The sequence below is a fragment of the Pogoniulus pusillus genome, chromosome 26 (assembly GCF_015220805.1).
Source record: "Pogoniulus pusillus isolate bPogPus1 chromosome 26, bPogPus1.pri, whole genome shotgun sequence".
NCBI classification, from domain to species: domain Eukaryota; kingdom Metazoa; phylum Chordata; class Aves; order Piciformes; family Lybiidae; genus Pogoniulus; species Pogoniulus pusillus.
The window spans coordinates 401,316-421,971 of record NC_087289.1 but is presented as its reverse complement, the minus strand read 5'-3'; the positions used below and the strand labels follow the sequence as shown (position 1 = coordinate 421,971).

Below are 20,656 nucleotides of genomic sequence, written 5' to 3'. Positions count from 1 at the left end.
GCCTTGCCGAGCCCCAGCCTCCCTGCTGCCCCTTTCTGCCCGCCGCAGCTGCCGCTCTCCTGCAGCAGTTATTGTTATTATTTATACTCCTAAGCATCCTTTAAGTTTGTGCCGGAGGAGAGGATCAGAAGAGAAAGCCTTTTAAGGATTTCTGCGGGCGCTAGGAAGCAAATCCCCCCCTCCCCCGCCCCAGCAAACAGAGCTGCCGGGGGATTTGAGTGCGGACAAGTGGCTAAAGCCAAAAAGGGCAGCGGAGGGGAGGGGGAGCTGCGGGCACGCTCTGAAACCAGAACCCCTCTCCGGGGCACAGCTCCTTCCTCTGCTTTAGGAAACGGAGCCCTCCTGCCATTTCCTTCCAAAGGTGACCGGTAACCTCTCCGGTAGGGTCGGCTTTGGCAGGGCACCGATGGTGCAGCTGGCGGGGCCGGCCGCCGGTGCAGCGGCTGGGCAGGGAGCGCGGCTGTGCTGCCGGGCGCAAACAGACACCGCGGCTCGCAACGGCGGCTCTGCGGCGGGACCCCAGCCCCGGCCATGCTCTGATGGGTACCATGGACTTTAAGACAGATCCCAGTGCAGTAACGATCAATTTGCTGCTCATTGTCCACCCCGAGGAGGCAGCTAGCAAGCAGAAAGGGCCGAGAGAGGGGCAGACGGAAGGCAGCCGGAGCCCAGGTAACGTCCAGCTGCCGTCGGGAGGAGGGAGGGGAGGGCTGCAGGTGCAGCGCCGGCCCGGGAGAGCCGGAGAGCCGTGTGGGTCGGAGCAGACCTTGAGCAGCACCCAGTCCAACCATTCCCTGACTCTGCCAAGGCTGGGGCTAAGCCATGGCTCTCAGCACCACAGCTCTGCCTCTCTCAAACATCTCCAGCGATGGGGACTCAGTCACCTTCCTGGGCAGCCTGGGCCAGGCTTTGAGAACCTTTTCAGTCAAGAAGTTTCTTCTAATCGCCAATTTAAACCTCCCCTGCTGCGACTTAAGGCCATTTCCTCTCATCTTGTCACTTGTTACCAGGGAGAAGAGCCCCACCTGGCTCCAGCCTCCTTGCAGGGAGTTGCAGAGAATGGTTAACTGAAGCCACAGCTCTCAGCAGGGTTTGGGCTTTTGCCCCCCACTCTCTTTCTCCACTTTTTGCTTTGCAGACAAGATGTAGAACTTCAGCCTTTTCCTGCAGAACCCCAAGGTGCCTGCCCTGGCCCCCTTGCTGCCTCCCTTGCACAGTGGTGCATGTCCTCTGCTGCTCAGCACCTGCCTCTGCTGCCTGCAGCCCAGGTGCTGGAGGGTGGCACACACACGGGCACTCATCTGGGCACCAGTTTTACACTTTGCTGTGTCCTGCAGCGGCCCCGAGGTGCCTGCACAGGCTGTCTCAGCTGTGCAAGAGGAGCAGGGTGAAAGCTTGGCAGTTTCACTTGACCAGCCCCTACTACAACAGTGCAGGGGCAGAAGTGGTTTGTTTGAAGTGTCTGTAGGGTTTGTCTCCAAGGGTGACTACTGTGAGCCATTTATAGCTGAGTTTGAGATAGCCTCCATGGCCCAGCTCCTATCCTTCAAGGGATCTTCCAAAAGCTAAGGCTGTGCTAGCAGCAGGAGGAGGACCCTGCTTGCAGAGGTGAAAGTAAAAGAAGGAACATTCTTGCTCTAAACCCCTGGGTAAAGCCTGGATCCTCAGCCAGACAGTCCCAGACTGAGGAGGCCAGGCCAAGCTAACCCAGCAGTTCCCTTTGTGCCTTCTCTAACAGTGTCCAGCAGCCCCCCAGACAGGAGAACGACTCCCAGAGCAGCTCAGACTATTGCACTTTCCTCTCCTGGCATTCCATTCTCTAGCAACAGAGGCTGCAACACCCTGCAGATGAGACAGGCAGGTGGATCCCAGCGGTGTCTGTTCAGCTGGCAGGGGGCACGCGAGAGGCCTGGGGTGCTCAGCCTGCGGGCAGTGCCCCTGCAGCCTCACCTTCGTGTTTTGTAGGTTTGCAGGATGATGGAAATGGAAACAGCAGATCAGAGTCACCTCAGCAGAGAGCCCTCGAAGGTATGGCATCTCCTCACTCTGCCCATCAGCCACAGCACACGAAAGACACCTGCAAGCTTTTAGCACCCAGCTGTGCCTCTAGTACACCGCCCTGCCTGAAACAGCCCAGGCCTTTGGGGGGCTTCAGTGGCCACAGGCAGAGGGCCTCGAGCCCAGTGCCACTGGAAGCATCCCCTCCAAGCCCTCCTCTGTCACCAGGATGCGCTGGTGGCACAGCCACACACAGGCTGCCCTGAGCCTTGCTCCTGTTTCAGGTGCACAGAGCTCATCTGCTTCACAGCCAGCCCATGGCAAGGGAACTCAGTTCCCCAGATTGCTGAGGTTGCAGGCAGAGCTTCCAGAGACTTCCCCAGCACTCGTGCAGATCCCGCAGGGGCTGGGGTGCACAAGAACCCTCTGGGCTTTCAGCCTACCTGCCCATCAGTCCTTTCTTCACCTCTCCCCACCCAGAGGCTGCTGAGTGCCAGGCAGGTGACTGCTCCAGCAAGGATGTGGCTGCTTGAGTGTTCCCTGCCACTTCCTGGCCGCTCTGCCCCAGTGCTCAGAATGACCCTGAACAGGTTGCCCCTGGCTGCCAGAGCAGCTCCCGAGGACAGGAATCAGATCACCCTAACCTTGTGTCTAGCCAAGAAAGGCAGGGCCAGAGGTAAAGAAGGCAGTAGGTGCTGGTACCACACCGTGGGTCCCGGTGGTGGCACAAAGCAGCTTTGCTTCCTGGGGCCAAGCACCCTCGGCACACAAGCGACACAGCTGTGCTCAGCACTGTGTTCAAGCCCCTCTGGCAGCAGTGCTGGCTGGGGGGCACCCACAGGCTGTCAGCAAGCAGCATTTCAGGGCAAGCCACAGCTCTGGGGTTTGGGTCCTAACAAGTGTGGTGGTGTCAGAGAGCAGGTGACAAGGGCTTGCACTGCAGGAAGCAGGTAAATAGCCAACGGTCCCCCACGCCTCTGTCCTGGTCGGGAGGGTTTGAACCAGAGCTGCAGAGCACAAGTCAGAGCTTCCATGAGGAGGCAGAGGACAGTATGGATCATTTGCCATCCTGGACTGCTGGCAGGAGGATTTAGTATGAGTATGGGAGACCTTCCCTTGCAGTTCTGCCTTAGGCACAATGAATCCAGCCCCTGGGAGAATTTACCAAGGAATGGGGTGGCAGAGGAGCAGGCAGAGCTTCTGCTGCTCCAGCACTGCAGGGGTTAACAAAGCGCCCTCTAATCAGCTTCATCAGCATCCTGGTGAAGACTCTGCCACCTCCCAGCAGCTGGTGCTGCCGCAGTATCCCCAAACTGCATCAGGGAAGCCTCACCCCAGCCCCGCCGAGGCAAACAGGCTGCGGTCCCACACCGTGCCACAAACCCTGTCCCTCAACAGCCTGGTCCTTGTCACGGCCACCAGAGGCAAACGGCCTCTCGCCTCCAGGAAGAGCCATGAAAAGCAGGTCCCCTGCACTGGCCACTGGCAGGATAACAATCCCATAACCATTTGTAAGACTAAGAGGCTGCCCTGGCACCCTGTCAATACCCACCTTGCCTCCAGCAAGCCTGGAGCATCCAAAGCCACTGCAGGACCTAGGTCTCAGTGTCACCTGGCACTTGCTGACCTCCCTGACAGCCCAGCGGAACAGATCTAATGTGCCTGCAGCTGCCTGCTCCCAGGTGTGACAGGAGTTGCTCACACCTTCCTCTCCCTGAGGACCTCAGGGCCAGCATCACCCGTGACAGCCAGGGGCTCCCCAAGCCCAGAGGGGAGACACTGATGAGGATGAGATGCTGAGAACCACACTTAACATCCAGCTTGAGCAGTGGCTGGTAGCATCTCATCCTCATCGACTCCAGGCCCCCTGAGATGCCCTCCCACCCACCTCTCCAAACACACCTACTGGTCCAAGCACCCTAATCCCCCCACCCTGAGCAGTAACATCTGCTCCAGTCAGACCCTGGGCTGGAGCATCCCTCTGGAGTAGGGCCAGGTGCCCAAGGACCAGGGCTTAAAGCTGGACAAGGGGGTCAGGCTTCTTGTGTCAGTCCGGAATCCACTGCTGAGGGGGAGCTCGGGGTGGATCCACCTCTGTGCCCAGCACTGCTCCTCCCTGAAAGGCACTGAATGTTTTCCTTCCTGCATCCAGGCCAGCAAGTCTCCAGGGAGCCCTGCAAGCAGGCAGAAGCTGTTACTCCATACTCCAGCAAAGGTAAGTGGTGACCCAGAGTTCTTCAGAGCAGAGCTCTTTGTGGGCTGCCACTTCAGTTTTTTGCTATAATAGAGTAACCTCAGCATACCCTAAAAGAGCCAAAAAGCTCTGAGGTCTCCCTGGAGCCTTCCTTCTCCAGGCTGAGCAGCCCCCAGCTCCCTCAGCCTCATCTTGAGAAACAAAAAGAGACTCCCAAAAAGATCAGAACCTGCAGGCAATGCCCTTTTTAGCACAAAGCCACCCCCCTGATGAGCAGCTTCATCTGGCCTGCAGCTCACTGACAGGCTGTAGCAGTGACAAAAGCCATCAGGCACCTCTAGCCCTGCCACCATGCTGCCTGCCCTCACCATGGAGCTGCATCAGGCTCTGGATCTCACAGGGTTTTCTTGCCTTCTGCTTGTGGCCTTTAAAGGACATCAATGCTTTCTGCATAGTCACTGGAGAGAGAAAACTCTTTCAAAGTGTTAAAGCTGCAGAAAGCTTCTTCATGAGTGCAGATTCCTACCTCAGGATCTGGCTCCCGGAGCTGGCTTCAAAGGAACCCCAAATGCCAGGAGACGGTTGGAGGAGGTAGATGGTGCAAGAGGATGGCATCCCCGAGGTGCAGCAGCTTCTTGACCTTCAGCCTCCAGCACAGGCTCTGTCTGGTGCCAGTGGGCAGCCCAGCAGCACACCGAGGGCCTGAGCAGCCCCCGGTGGTGGCAGCAGCTCTGCAGTGCCTGCCAAGACAGAAGGCAGCCTCCTCCTGCCCAGTCAGGTTGGCCTTGTGAGGTGCTCCCCAAACCCTTCTCCTTGCACAGTTCTCCAGGAAGCTCCAAACCCGAGGCCCTTCGAAGCAGGCTCCCAGGTGAGGCTGCTGAGGAGCACCACAGCATGCAGGAGTTCGGTGGCAGGCCTGGTGCACAGCCAGCTCTGCCAGGACACTGCCCCTCATCGGTGCGCAGGGCACTGGCGCAGCTCGGAGCCCCCTCCTGGCTGACTCCTCCTTTCACTGGTTTCTCTTGGGTTCTCTGCTTACTGAGCTCCATCAACCTCTGCTCTGCTTTCAGCTGCCACATAGCCCTTGCTGAGGACCTCTGCTCCATCTATGAGCTGCTCTGTCACCTCTTGTCCTTCGGTTCTGGAGCATTCCAAATCCTGCTGCAGCTGCCCCCGTGCTCTCTGCTGCACACTTTCTCTAAGGCTGCTTTTTCAGCCCAGAAATCCAAGAACTTTGGTACCTTTGCACTCCTCAGGGATGCAGCTTTTGCTGAAGCTGAGAGCTGGCTCCAGCAGTGCCCTGGCAAGGGACCCCTGTCCTTCTGCTCCATGTCCTGCTTAGCTTCCCCTTGCTTCAGGAGCTTCCTCACTGTTTTTGCAGGAACCCAAGTGACAGTGGAAGTTCACCCCAAGGACAGCCCCCCCCAGCTCTTTAAGAAACTCTCCTTTGGAAAAGGTACAGCCTGGGCTTTAAATCCTGGCAGGGTGGGCCAAGGGGCCACATCCTTCCCTTTGCAGAAGGAGGGAAGGAGGCGGCCCAGGGGCTGGGGTGATGGCCTCTAACCGTGGTGGGGTTGTTGCAGGTCCCAGGAGGCTGCCCAGCCTGAGCGGTCAGGACAACAGAGGTGAGACTCTGACCTTGCACAGCGTCCTCACGGCAGCCCCGGCCAGAGGCTGCTGCCCGGGGGAGAGCTCCCTTCTCCCTCGGGGGCCGTGGCCTCTGCTGGCTCTCCCTGCCAGGCAGCCGCTGCTGCACTCTGCCCCCACCTGCGGCTTGGGGTGGACAATCCCTCTGCTGCTGGGGCAGGGCTCCTCTTCCCCCAGCCCTGGGATAAGGTGGCTGGGGACAGTCTAGGGGCTGCAGCTTTCCTCAGAAATCCTCCAGCTGCTGCAGAGCTCTCTGCAGGTCATCATCTAACAGCTCTGGAGCTCAGCTCTCCCTTCTTCCATGCTCGGGGGGGTTTGGCCATGCGGTGGGCGGGGGTTAGGTGTCCCCAGCCCTCAGGCTAGAACCAGAGATGCCTGACTGCTGGGGAATGTGGCCTCTGCAGAGCCCCAGGACACCAGGGCTAGCACTCAGAAGGTACAGCAGTCCCGGCAGCTTTGCCTCACCCCTCTCCTCTCAGCACCCACGTTCCAAAGGGTGTGGCACCCACGTCCAAATGCAGTGGAATGGGCAAAAAAAAGGCTCAATTCCAGCCTTTCCCACCCAGAATCACGTTTTTCACTCCTGCCAACAGCTGCTCACCTCACACTCCCTCTCTCCACTTCAACAGCTTTCCAAAGGACTGAGGCCCCACGGCCACCAGGAGGAAAAGACCTGCACGGTAACTACCAGCTGTGCCCTTGCCCCATGCTGCTGGCATGGTGAGGCACAAGCCAGGGCAGCCCCAAGAGCAGAATCAGCCCTAGGAATGGGGCTCGCGCTGCTGCAAGCCCAGACTGAAGTGCAGGGGCAAAGGGTTTAATTTTGACCCTGGTGAGGCCACAACTTGAGCACTGGAGGCAGTTCTGGAGGCCACAGAGGAGCAAAGACATGGAGGGGCCGGAGGGTGTCCAGAGGAGGGCAGTGAAGCTGGGGAGGAGTCTGGAGAGCAGGGCTGGGGAGGAGCAGCTGAGGGAGCTGGAGGTGTGCAATGTGGAGCAGAGGAGGCTGAGGAAGACCTCACTGCTCTCTGCAGCTCCCTGCAAGGAGGCTGCAGTGAGGTGGGGGTTGGGCTCTGCTGCGAAGGAACAAGTGATAGGGCAAGAGGAAATGGCCTCAAATTGCCCCAGAGGAGGTTCAAGTTGGACATTAGAAGAAACTTCTTGATCTAAAGGGTTCTGAGAGGCTGGCACAGGCTGCCCAGAGAGGTGCCTGAGTTCCCATCCCTGCAGGTGTTTCAGAGGCAGAGCTGTGGTGCTGAGGGCCATGGCTTAGCCCCAGCCTGGGCAGAGCTGGAGAATGGTTGGACTGGGTGAGCTGAAAGGGCTTTTAGGATCATTTTGGTTGGAAAACACTTTTTCAAGCCAAGAAGAGACCTTCTGGCCACATCTCCAGTGGGATGAGGCTGCCAGCAAAGGGATCAGAGCCTCACTTGGGGTAGATGGAGAGGAGGCAGGTGATAGGTAAGGGTCTCAGGAACACTGCTGACCTCCCAGCTAGGACAGAATCCCCTAGGATCCTCTGGTGCTTCCTGCTCCCATGGAGCAGGCTGTGGAGGGACACCTGCCTTGCTTAGCAAGGGTGACAACTAAACCAGAATGCAGCCAGGCAAAGCCTCTGTGCCCTCCTGTGCAGCCCGGGGCCGTTCACTGCTGGTCAGCTCTCTGCAGCACCCTCGCTTTGCCTCTGCCAGCACCCAGGAGTCACACGGCAGCACTGCCACTTTGCGATCCCCTCTAAACTCCTTCTCTCCAGCGGAATACCAAACCCAGAGAGAGAGCCAGCAGTGTCTCCAGCTGCGGCTGGAGCGCCGCGGGCCCGGGGAGCTGTCCCTGGCACCCCCCGGTGCCCCCAGCTACAGCTGCACCCCTAGGCTGGCTCAGTGGCGAGACAGGGCACTGCCAGCTCCCTCGGAGGCTGCTACCTGATTGCTGAGGGCACCTTATTAGCCCTCCGCGCCCAGCAAGGAGGCGCAGGAGCTGCAGAGGCAAGGCAGAGGCTAAGGCACAGCGGCTGCAGCGCCTCTGGATGCCTGCCCGCACCTCCCAGCCGCCGGAGCCCCGCAGGCTGGGACCCTGCTCCCGCCCCGAGCGCTGCCGGAGAAATGCAGCTCTTTGGTGGGGCTGGTTAAGAGTCCTGCTGTCGCCAGGGCTTCCAGAGCACAGATTTCCCCTGCTAACTCCTGCATTATCTCCTGCACCTCCATCTAATATATCCTGGGATTCGCAGAGCGGCAGGGACAGGTCTCACCCCAGCACTGCCCGAATTGCGGCGGACCAGACAGGACGGCTCCGGCTGTCCGTGCAGCTGACAAGGATCTCCGCCTGCCCTGGTGTCCTCCGCACCCCCTGATGGACGCTCTGCGGGGCTGCCAGCAGCCCCGCACTGTCCCGCAGCCGGGAGAGCGCCCCCAGCCCCGCCGGGACGCTGACAGCTCTGTTCCTTCCCAGCCTATCCCTGGGACCGATCCTCTCTGAAATCCATGCCAGTGGATCTGCAGCAATTTGAGAAGCTGGATGCCTACGCATTAAAAGTAAGTCCTGCCTTTGCCTCTGCCACCCTCCCAGCAACCCTGCAGGGATGGTCCTGGACTTGGCTACCAGCACTAACCCCAGCTCGGGCTGAGCTGTTGGGGCAAGGGCCTCAAAGGGTCCTAAAGTGAAAAGCCATCGGCAACAGAGACCCTGCTCTAGCAGGGAAACTCTGAGCAGACAAACCATGCTTGAGACACGGAGCTTTGTATTGCCTTTGGTCCGTGAAGCTGGCGTCAGCAGGCTCCTGCTGGGAAGGGTCTCCCTGGCTTTAGATGAGCAAGGAAGCAGGAGGGAAAGGAGACCTACTCCAGCAATCCCCCAAGCAGTGCTGCAGTCCTGCTGCTCACAACAGGTGAACGTCAGGAGCAGCGTGGAGGAGCTGGTGAGAGCCCTGCTGAAGCAAGCCCACACCGACCTGGAGAAGGTCCGAGCCATCTGGATGTGGATCTGCCACCACATAGGTGGGTTGAGGTCTTCAGCTGAGGAGAGGAGGCTGCTGCTGACCCCCTCGTTAGGCTGCCTCTGGTGCGATAGCTTCAGGGGGGTGGGAGGGAGGCTTTCTGGGTGTGTGTTGAGAAATGGGCTCTGAGGTTCTCTCACCCTCTCAGCTGCCACAGTCCAGACCCTGCAGCCCCTGGATGTGCATCATTTCAGAGACCCACAGAGCTGTTTGGTTGGAAAAGCCCTTCAAGATCCTCCAGTCCAACCCAACCCCCCCATGGCCACCAACCCATGGCCCCAAGGGTCACGGCCACAGGTTTCCTGAGCACCTCCAGGGATTTGCACTCCACCACCTCCCTGGGCAGCCTGTGCCAATCCCTGACCACTCCTACAGCGAAGAAATATGTCCTTCTCTCCAACCTAACCCTCCCCTGGCACAATTCCAGGCCAGTTCCCTTCATTCCATCACCTGAGACTGGGCAGCAGAGCCCAGCCCCACCTGGCTGCAGCCTTCTCTCAGGGAGCTGCAGGAGCAATGAGGTCTCCCTCAGCCTCCTCTGCTCCACACTGCACATCCCCAGCTCCCTCAGCTGCTCCTCCCTATCCCTGATCTCCAGACCCTCAGCTTAGTTGCCCTTCTCTGGACCTGCTCCAGCCCCTCAGTGTCCTCCTGGGAACGAGGGACCCACAACCAAACGTAGTGTATGAGGTGTGGCCTCACCACTGTCCAGTCCAAGGGGACAGTCCCTGCAGACCTCTCAAAGCACTCTGCAGCTTTCCTGGTGGCCCAGTGACCAGCCCGGTCACCAGCTCCTCCCCGCAGCCAGCCCGGGGGCAGCAGCAGCAGCTCTGGCCGGCAGCGCAGCAGCTGCAGCGGCTCCAGCAGGAACGCTGCCTGCTGCCAGCTTCCCTCTCCCGCAGCAGCATTCAGCTGACACAGCAGTGCTGGGGGCTCTGTCAGAACAACCTGTCTGCATTTTGAGGAAGAGGTTGTGGACAGGAGCAAGGTTGGTCAGCATTGAATTAACCTTCCAGAGCAGTTCCTCAAGCCCTGTCTGAAGCTGCTCTGCAGCTCTTCTGCATTCACTCAGAGCAATGGAAGGTTCCTGCCTTCCAGCTATCCATGACTCACCTGCTCCCAGGCATTCCAGCTACTTCCCAGCAGGCTGCTTTCCAGGTGCTTTTCACAGCAATTGGTGTAAAGAGGGCACAAAGCTCAGAGGGCTCCCCTGGGGGTAACACGAGCTCGACTCCTTCAGGCTGCTGAGTCCATCCTTGGCACTGTTTGAAACAGGCAGGGGTCTGAGAACCCTGACAGGGTCTGGTTCAGTTTCAGAGCCCTCACTCCAAGAAGGATATTGAGGCAAGGACCCCAAGCTGCAGCAGGAGAGGTTTAGGTTGGACTCGAGAAGAAAACTTCTTCCCTGAAAGGGCTCTCAAAGCCTGGCACAGGCTGCCTAGGTCGGCGGGTGAATGCCCATGGCTGGAGGCGTTTCAGAGGCAGAGCTGTGGTGCTGAGGGCCACGGCTTAGTCCTGGCCTGGGCAGAGCTGGAGCCCGGCTGGACTCAGTGATCTCTTCAGGCTTCTGCATGCCAGCGCTCAGTGGCTGCATGCTGCGCAGAGCTCCCTGGTCTCTGGGAGCTCTCAGATGTGGACTGCCCCACCGAAGGGCAGTCCTGGTGCAGCCTCAGCGTCTCTGCTGCATTCAAGTGCTGTCTCGCAGCCCTGGCTGGGAACAAGCGGTGATGAGGGAGAGGCCTGGTCCCTCTGCCCCCTCCAGCCATGCAGGGCACCCCTGTGCGGCACACTGCAGCTGCCCTGTGCGGGCGCTGGCAGAGGGGAGCCCCGAGCCCGCTGCTGCCCGTCCCTGCTGCTGCCTCGGGCTGTGAGCTGCTGCCGGTGTTCTCTCTCCAGAGTACGACGTGGTGGGCTACCACAACAAGAGCCAGCTGTCCTGCCGGCCCATAGATGTGCTGCAGACGGGGAAGAGCATCTGCGAGGGGTACGCGGGGCTCTTCGAACACATGTGCAGGTAAAGGCGGCTCAGCGGCACGGCGCCGGGCAGCTCTCAGCCGCTGCCCTCTGCCTGATCTGGCTGCCTTCGCACTGACTGCGGTGGCTTCAAGCAGGACACGGTGCTTTAGCTTTCAAACCATGCTGTGGAAAAACAGCAAGTCCTAGAAAGGTCAATTTTGCTTCCTCCTCCACTCCTTCCCCCCCCCTCCGCCCCGCATAATTTGCTTTGTGCCATCTGCTGAGCCTCGCGTTGCATTAACATAATGGCAGCTGAGAACACCCAGCTAATTCGGTTAGAGGCAGCCAGGGGCTTCCTTTGAGGAGCTGCAAGTGAAGGTTAAAAGCATGGCAAGGCTTCAACAACGTGCTCCCACACAAGAGAGAGGCACTGTCTTGGGAGGAGCTTGTCCCACACCCTCTGGAGATGCCCTCTCCCCTTCACTGCAGCAGTGTCCCAGGGGCACTGCCTCACGTTTGCTGCAGTCAGTCTCAAGCTGCATCACCACCATGGCTCCAGCCCAAGGCAACCCTCGAGCAGCACAGAAAGGATTGGGAGGAAATTCTTGGCAGTGAGGGGCGGGGGAGACACTGGCAGAGGTTGCCCAGGGAGGCTGCAGCTGCCCCCTCCCTGGAGGTCTTGAAGACCAGGTTGGGTGAGGCCCTGAGCACCCTGGGCTGGTGGGAGGCGTCCCTGCCCATGCAAGGGGTTGGAGCTGGATGAGTTTTAAGGCCCCTTCCAGCCCAGCCCCTTTTATGGATCCATGCATCTCACCTCTCTCAGCAGCCTGCCATGAATCGGCTTCAAGCAGTAGGTGAAAGCAAGGAAGGTGCCTGGCAAGCTTAGGGCCAGCCACATGCAGAAAGGTTACCTCAGAGCAGAAAAGTGGAGCTAATGACTCAAGGACACAATGCTGGGAGTGCTTCCTAACTGCAGAAAGCAGTGGTGCACTCTCCTCAGAGCAAGGCTTGCAAGCAAGGTGGTTTGTCATGGAGCACCTCCTCAGCAGTCACAGTTACACTGATGGCACTAGGCTGGAAAGGACCCTCCAAGGGCATCCTGCCCAAGCCCCTGCAGGCACACGGACAGCTCCAGCCAGAGCAGGCTGACCAGGGACACATCCAGCCTGACCCTGAGTGTCTGCAGGGATGGGGCCTCAAGCACAGCCCTGGGCAGCCTGTGCCAGCTCTCACCACCCTCACTGTGCAGAGCTTCCTCCTGAGGTCCAGCCCAGTTCTGCTTTGCTCCAGCTCCAAACCACTGCCTTTGTCCTGGCACCACGAGCCCTGCTGAACAGTCCCTCCAGGTACTGGCAGGCTGCTCTAAGGTCTCCCTGGAGCCCTCTATTCCCCAAGCTGCACAGCCACAACTCTCCCAGCCTGTCCCCACAGAGGAAGGCTCTGCAGCCTCTGATCGCCTTTGTGGCCCTTTTAGAAGATACTGACAGGATAGCTCTGGGGAAGCAAACAAACACCAGTTCTCACCTGGGATGTGTGAGCAACCCCTGGCCTCCCACACCACCCCAGAGGATCTGGGGAGGTTTTCACCATGTAACAAACAACTTTACAGGGAAAAGGACAGATAAAAAAGGAAGCAAGAGCATGCCAGATGCTGAGGTGTGACTGCTTCCAGCAGCACCATCCCACGGCACCAGGGCTGGCTCTCTACAGAGGCAAATAAAGAAAGGGGATGACGAGGAATGAATTTATAACTGCATCCTATGGAGCAGTTATTAGCAGTGAGAAGAGGGGAATTTGCACCTGTTCATCAGAAAGCATATGTTTGGTTAATTAACAGCATTAATCTTTCCGAGGATCTCACTCACTGTTTAAAGGCTCTGCTGACTTAATTCCTCAGGTCCCAGCTGATTATCCATTTGCTGGTCTCAGAAACCTCCCAGCCACCCAGGCTGTTCAGCTCCTTTCCTGAAAAACTACACCCAGGGTCAACAAGACCCCAAGATCAGAGCCCTTCCTCTCATGGGCATCTCCCCCCTTCCTCCGGTGCACCACTCCAGTCCTGCGCTCAACCTAGGCAGAGCTGCAAGAGCAACAGTTGGGCAGAGAGGTCCCTCGGAGCACAGGGCTGGGGAAACGAACACAACTCTTCCCCCACGCCTTTTGCTCCCCTGCCCCCATGCCCTCTGCTCCCAGCTCCCGTTGAGGCAACCTGAACAACCTGCTCAGTTTCCCAGCCAACAGGAGTCCCCCCACAAAGTCCCACTGAAGTCAGCAGCTGACAGTGATCGAGTCCTACTTGTCCCAGTGCCAGCAGAGATGAGTTCCTGCTGCAGACATTACAGCATCAGCTCCAGCCACAGCTCTGGCAGCCAGACCTGCTGCCGTGAGCTGAGCCTCCTGTCCCAGAAGAAAGGTGGGCACAGGGAAGCTGGCCACAGTATCATCAGGTATGAAGTGAGGAACTTGAGGAGGGGCTGCTGAGCAACATTTCTCTGCAGCACCCACCAGGAGCTGGCTCCTCAGCCGACAAGCAGACCCAGGAGGTGACTCAGGAAGTGGCACCTCCTGAATTCAGTGTAAGGGAAAGCCCAGCAGCCTGGGCCCAGGGAGGAGCTGGCTTGCCAGAATTAAAGAGAGGCTTCATCAGCACCTTTGGGAGCGAAGCTGCCCACAGGCCCTGCCTGCACAGGGGCTGCTCACTGAGCTGCTCCTCAGTCAGACTCAGGTTCCACGTCCCCTTGCTCCTCCTGTGTGCCACAGGCAGCAGCTCTCCTTGTCTAGAAGTGCAGACCTACCCAGCACCAGTACAAACCATTCTGTCTCCCTCTGGAGAGGCAGATCTGCTGCTTGCTTAGATGAAATCATCAAAGGCAACCTGAAATCAAAGGCAAGAAGCTGCCAGTGAATTCCAGTGACACCTGTAGCAGGACCCAGCTTCTCTCTGAAACAGAGCAGCAACTTAGCCTTAACCTCCTTGCTGCGCCAGGAACATGGTGCCAGCTGCTCCTTTATTCCGTTCTTCCAGCCCTCCTTGGGTTCAGCTAATCTTCCACCACCACCACAGTGCCAGTTCCAGTGTCTCTGGAGACTTCACCTTCTCTCTGCTTGGTTAGTCTGTACCAAGCACTCAGCCAGGAGCAGAGCCACAGTCACTCCTCACCTGCACGGGGCTGCTCCCAGCCAGGCTGCTGTAGCCTGGCTCTCTGCTTGCTCCGTTCTGACAGCCAGGACCCGTGCTCTGGCCTTGCCACTGGGACCTGTGAGCACATCCTGGCACAAGGTCTTCCTCCTGCTCTGCTGATGCTCTGTGAGCGAGAGCAGAGAGCGAGGGGCAGGACTTGCCCAAGGATGTTGTCTCTGGCACCCTCCAGGGGGAGCCTGACAGGGTCAGATGCCAGCCCCCACAAAAGGACTGGGAATTTGGTACTCTGTTCCTGTTAGGCCCCCTTGAAACTCCTAGGATCAAGTCTTCCTTCAGGCTGCTGAGCTAGCGCCTGCTCTCAGTTACATCATGTAAATCCAGACCCATCAGTGGAGTGCTCCACATTTACTGCCTAGCTCCACGATAGGATTTGGCACACAGGCAGCTGAGGGCTGGCAAAGACTTTAGAGCCCTCCTGTGACCCCGGGTTTCTCAGTGGCATTCCTGCCAGGCTTGCCATGGTCCTGCTGAACACCTGATGGGACAAGCTGTGTGACAGCCAAAGGAGAGCCGCCTGCCATGCACCCAGCCAGAGCAGGGATAGAGGCAGAGTCACAGAATGCTTTGGGCTGGAAGGGATGCTCCAAGGTCACCGTGTCCAACCTCCTGCAGGCAGCAGGGACACCTCCAAGTAGAGCAGGTTGTTCAGAGCCACATCAGGCTGGACCTTGAGTGTCTCCAGGGATGGGAACTCAAGCACCTCTCTGGGCAACTTCTTCCAAGTTTCACCGCTCACTGTGCAGAACTTCCTCCTGATGCACAACCTAAACCTGCCCTGCTCTAGTTTAAAGCCATTGCCCCTTGTCACCACACGTCCTTCTTAAGCTCTCAGCAAGTCCCATCCGAGCTTTTCTGTAGCCTCTTCAGCCACTGGAATGCAGCTGTAAGGTCTCTCTGAAGCCTCCTCTGCTCCAGGCTGAACAGCTGCAGCTCTCCGACCTGTGTCTGCAGCAGAGGTGCTGCAGTCTCTGATCATCCTTGTGGCCAGCACATTTCTGCCCTCTGTTGGTCTCCTCCCACCAGGCTATCCAGTGTGAGCTCCCAGCTGGCTCTCAGCCCTCTGCAGCTGGGATTCTATTTTTGGTCCTCTCTGTTAAAGAATTAAAGACTGTAAGGATTCAATTTGATACCCCTAAAGAGAGAGTAGCAAATACCTAACACAAAGGCCTGCAGACGAGCCTGCAGGTGAGTCTGAATGAGAAGCTGAAGTCACCACTTTGCCTGTGGCAAAAGCAGCTCTGCCTCCAAGCACTGCTGCACTGCCAGGTACCAGCCAGCATCTGTTAGCAGACCTCAACTTCTGCACACCCCTACTGATCACCTTCCCCAGAAAGACAGAACCACTGAAGAGTTTGGCTCCAAGATCATCCAGTCCAACCTTCCGGCCAACCCCACCACGACCACAGGCTTCTGGAGCACCTCCAGGCACAGGGACTCCGCCTCCCTGGGCAGCCTGTGACAGACCCTGAACACTTGCAGCAAAGAAATTTGTCCTCATCTCCAATCTAACCCTCCCCTGGCACAATTCCAGGCCAGTTACTCTCCTTCTATGCCCTGAGATGAGGGAACAGAGCCAAATCCCCACCTGGCTGCAGCCTCCTCTCAGGCAGCTGCAGAGAGCAATGAGCTCTGCCCTCAGCCTCCTCTGCTCCACACTGCCCACCCCCAGCTCCCTCACTGCTCCTCCCCAGCCCTCATCTCCAGACCTTCCCCAGCTCAAAGCCTGGCACAGGCTGCCCAGGGAGGTGGCTGAATGCCCATGGCAGGAGGTGTTTCAGAGAGGCAGAGCTGTGCTGAGGGCCATGGCTCAGCCCCAGCCTGGGCAGAGTGGGACAGTGGCTGGACTGGATGACCTTGAAGGTCTTCTCCAGCCCATATGTCCCCATGGTTCTAAGTACTGCTTCCACACTTAGGGAATGAAATGCCCTTACTGCCCTGGTACTCAGCTGCCAGGAGGCCCCCGAGGAGCTGATGGAGCTGCTCCACTTGCCCACAAGACTGAGTGCTGCAGAGCTTGCTCCTGCTGCTGTCCTCCTAAAAGGTGTGCTGGCAGGTGTGGAGCACAAGGCTCTGCTGCACCTCACTGTTCGCTTTCAGTCTTGCAGGCATCCAGTGCATGAAGCTGTTTGGCTACTCCAAGGGGTATGGGTACAAGCTGGGGCAGACCTTCTCGGGGGACTCTGACCACGCCTGGAACGCAGTGTACCTGGACGGGAGGTGGCATCTGCTTGACAGCACCTGGGGCAGCGGTTCTGTGGATGATTCCTTCACCAAGTTCACCTTCAGGTAAACCCCCTTCCTCTCTGCCACGCAAACCCAGCACAAGGGCAGAAGGAAGCTGATGGGTCGGGCACACTAGTGGCAAGCTGGAAGCCCTACGGCAAGTGGCGAAGCCCTGAGCAAGGTATCTGTGCTGCCTGCTCTAGGGAGGAGCAGCAAGCTGCACACTCCTCAAGTTACCACATCTGCAGCTCAGGCAGTGCCAGGTGGCACAGGAGTCCTAGCTTGCAGCTGCCTAGCCAAGGGTGCCTCCACACCTTCAGCCAACAAGCAGTGCCTCCCTCTTTCCTCAGGAGCCCAAGGCTGCAGGGGTGGGGCAGTACCCTGGTGTCACCCAAAAGCTCACCACGTGTGGCCCAGGGAGGGGGCTGAGGGCCCACCCCTGGAGGTATACAAGGTCAGGTGGGACAAGGCTCAGGTTCCCTCTCTCAGGGGAGTTTCAGCCTCTGCCTCCAGCTCTGTTTCCCAGCAGCCCAAAGCACTCCAACTCCCTTCTGCTGAAGGCAGCGGGGCACAGGGAGGAATGAAGCACTTGTCCCGGGTTTAGGGAACCAGGTAGATGCTTTCTGCCTCCCCAGAGGGGTACAACAGAATCTCCATGCAGAATTGGAAAGGGCTGGGAAGGGGAATGGAATGAAAGTACTGTGCACAAATGCTCACACAAACACAAACTGCACAGCTCCAGAGTCAGACCCAGCACAGTTCTCCACTCTGGGCCTGCCACAGAGCCTGCTAAAGCTAAGGCTTTCCACAGCTTCCCCCAGCCACAGGCACAGGCTCCAGCCACAAGCACAGGTTTCCCGGGTGCCTCCCCGGGCCAAGCCAGGCAGCAAACCTGCCTCACACAGCAGAGGTTGGGAGGTCTGTGCCGAGAAGGGAGAGAGAGGGAGGAGAACAGGAGCTGGACAGCCTCTGCTACCCCTTTGTAAAGGGAGATGCAGGCACAATGGGAGCGAAACACAGGACTGGGCTAGGGCATCCCAGCTCTTAAACCCACCCCATCAGTGGCCATCCCTCACCATCCTGCCACCTCTGCCCTCCCTCCCAGGTACAACGAGTTCTATTTCCTGACCCACCCAGCGCTGTTCATCAACAACCACTTCCCAGACAACAGCAACTGGCAGCTGCTGAAGCCAGCCCTGACACTGAAGGACTTTGAGAACAACATCCTGCACAACAGCAACTTCTACACCTTGGGCCTGCTGGCTGCACACCCTGGGACAGCTGTCATCCAAACAGGTACCACCCTGCACCCCCGAGACAGCTGCCACCCACACTGGTACCACCCTGCCGGGCAGCTCCCCAGCACCGCAGGCTAGGGTGAGTGTCAGGAGCTGTGCTGCCAGCCAGGCTCCGGCAGAGCCCACTCAGTGTCCCTGGGGCAGGGTCGTTCTGCTCTTATTATCCTGCCTCTCCTCTGTTCAAGCTCTGAACATTTGTAGTAGCCTCTGGGCATAGAGGAAAGCCTCAGGCAGCAGTTGCAGGTGAGGTCTGTGCCAGCCAGCAGCAGTGGCACAGCGCTGGAAGCGCTGCGGGTCTGTGTTAGCAGCTTGGGCTTGGAAACGAGACCAAAACTTTTCCTGGTGGCTGGATTAGCATGAGCCAGGCTGTGCCCAGGTGGCCAAGGCCACCAGCATCCTGGCCTAGATAGGCACTGGTGCGGGCAGCAGGAGCAGGGCATTGTCCCTCTGTACTCAGCACTGGTGTGCTGGGTTCAGCTTTGGAGCCCTCACTCCAGTGAGGACACTGAGGGGCTGGAGCAGGTCCAGAGAAGGGCAACAAGCTGGAGAAGGGTCTGGAGAACAGAGCCCTCTGGAGATCCCTTCCAACCCAACCCCTTCTACAAGTCCATGACTCCTCTAGAGCTAACAGCACCGAACTCAGCGCCCAGAGAGGTTGTGGAGTGTCCTTCTCCAGAGCCTTTCAAAACCCACCTGGATACTGCACTCCTGCGCAGCCTGCTCCAGGTGCCCCTGCTCTAGCGGGGGGGTGGACTGGATGACTTCCAGAAGTTCTTTCCACAGAAGCACAGAATTGTCAGGGTTGGAAGGGATCCCAAGGGTAATCCAGTTCCAACCTCCCTGCTTTGGTTTCCACTAGGTCAGACCACACGGAGCCACATCCAGCCTGGCCTTAAAAACATCCAGGGATGAGGCTTCTACCACCTCTCTGGGCAACCTGTGCCAATGTCTCCCCACCCTCGTGGTGAACTCCTTCCTAATGTCTAATCGAAATCCCCTCTGCTCTACTTTGGATCCATTCCCCCAGTCCTGTCACTACCAGCACCCCAAAAAGCGCCTCAGCAGTTGTCCTGCAGCTGCCTTCAGCCCCCATTCTGAGACTCACCTTCCTCAGCGGTGGAAGGAGCTGCAGGGATTCAGGTGCGCAGCTAATTTGTGAGGCCATTAACAGAGAGCTGAAACTGAAAGGCAGCAATGTTTTAGGACTTGATGTTTCCTTCCAGCTGTTTGGAAACAGGCTCCCGGGGGGTAGATTATCTCCTGCAGCTTCTCGGCCGCTGCTGGACTGGCAATCAACTCTAATCGCACCTAATTAGGCCCTTCTGGGGCACGTGGGCTGAGGGCACTTTCGGTCCCACTCAGTTCAGTGTGTAGCAGACCAGGGCCAGTGCCCATCCCCAGCACAGACCCCACTCCACCCGGGCCTCTCTGAGGGGCACCGCCAGCGGCAGCTGGAGAGCTACGGGCTCTGGGCAGCTGCTCTCGGCCTCCCCGGCGGAGAGGCAGCAGCTGCCGGGCTGGCAGGTAGCAGGGCTGCAGCTTCTGCTCTCCTACCTGCAGTGAACGGCAAGGCCTCGGTGTCGGTGGAGTGCCGCCCGGCCACGCTCTTCACCTTCAAGCTGCAGGGCGCCGAGCAGCAGGGGCTGCTGACGCTGAAGAAGCAGGGCATGAAGCTGGACGTGTACCCGCAGCAGACCGGCAGGCAGACGCTGCAGATCTTCGCCAAGCCTTCCAGAGCCTCGGACGGTGTCTACCAGTGCGTGCTGGAGTACGCGGTGGAGTGCGCGGCGGCGGACGAGGCCGTGCGCCTCCCGCGGGAGCTGCACCAGCCCGTGGGGCCCAGCTGGTTCTCGGAGCGCCAGGGCTTCCTCCGGCCCTCGCACCCCGAGCCCGTCGTGCACACCAACGACGGGCGCTGCGCCCTCACCTTCAGCATGGGCAGGGAGCTGAGCGTGCTGGCCTCGCTGCACGGCGGCGGCGGCGGCAGCCTGCCCGAGGAGCTGGGCCGCCGGCACGTCATGCAGGTGCGGCGCGGCAACCAGCTCCAGCTGCAGGTGCACCTGCCCCGCGCCGGCACCTTCGTCCTCAAGATCTACGCCAAGAAGAAGTCGGACCCTGGCAACTACGACTACATCTTCAACTACCTGCTGAGCTGCCTGAACGCGGCGGCGCAGTGGCCGCCGTTCCCGCAGAGCTACAGCGGGTGGCGGCAGGAGTGGGAGGTGGTGGAGCCGCTGTCGGGCGTGCTGCCCGCCGGCCGCACCGTGCGCTTCAGGCTGCGGGTGCAGGGCGTGGCCAAGGTGCTGGTGCAGGCCGGGGACTGCTGCCCCCTCACCCTCAGCAGGGGGCTCTGGGAGGGCAGCTGCAGCACGGCGGGCTGCAGCGAGGTGTTCGTCATGGTGCACGAGAACGCCAACCACAGCTTCTACTCGCACGTCCTCAAGTACCAGGTGGAGAGCCAGTAGCGCCCGCTGCCGCCCCTGCCCGCGGAGCCAGCCCTTCCACCGCGCCCCGGGCCGGCCCGGCTGCAGCGCCTGGCTCGTCCTTTCAGCACCTCTCTTCTCCCAACACACGCAGGACACCACCCGCAGGCAAGACCAGGAGCTCAGAGGAGCTCAAAGCAGCAGCAAACTCTGAGCAGGAGAGCAGCAGCCGAAGGAGATGAACCCAAAGCCTGCCCAGACAAACGCCCGGAGGAAAGCAGGCAGCTGCCTGGCCGTGGCTCGCCCCTGGCCGCCGGTGACTGCTGGGTTCCCGTTAAGGAGCGCAGGAGAAGCCTGGCCCTGGCTGCACCCAGCGGCGGGGGGCTGCAGGAAGCACGCTCAGGGCAGCAGCAGCGGCCAGCGGGAGCGGCAGCACAGTTAGAGCAGCTGTCTGCCTCTCTTCAGGCAAGCTGGGCGACACAGCCCGGGAGGCAGCAGGTGAAGTGTCCCGGCGCACTTCATTGTCTTACACATCAGCGACGCCGCAGGTGGCTCCTTACACTGACTCCTAAAGACAACAAACAAAACCATTCTCACATTTTCCGTCAGACCGCTGGAAGGGCAAACTCTTTGCTTCCCCTGCAACACCGACCCTGCAGTCAGCTCTCGGCGCGTAGATGAGCGAAGTCCTCCCAGCCCCACTTCCACCCGGACTGCCTGCGC

General features: G+C 59.2%; 1 protein-coding gene across 1 annotated transcript; it reads left to right on the top strand.

Annotated features, from left to right (window-relative positions):
- Window positions 1-391: 391 nt before the first annotated feature.
- On the top strand, window positions 392-20,420 carry KY (kyphoscoliosis peptidase). Its single transcript, XM_064164783.1, has 12 exons — window positions 392-672; window positions 1,966-2,028; window positions 4,151-4,213; window positions 5,574-5,648; window positions 5,776-5,817; window positions 6,469-6,519; window positions 8,288-8,370; window positions 8,724-8,832; window positions 10,728-10,845; window positions 16,087-16,275; window positions 17,318-17,508; window positions 19,071-20,420. Exons 1-12 carry the CDS (start codon window positions 540-542, stop codon window positions 19,973-19,975), a joined length of 2,022 nt encoding a protein of 673 aa, XP_064020853.1. The 5' UTR covers window positions 392-539; the 3' UTR covers window positions 19,976-20,420.
- The last annotated feature ends 236 nt before the right edge of the window (window positions 20,421-20,656 follow it).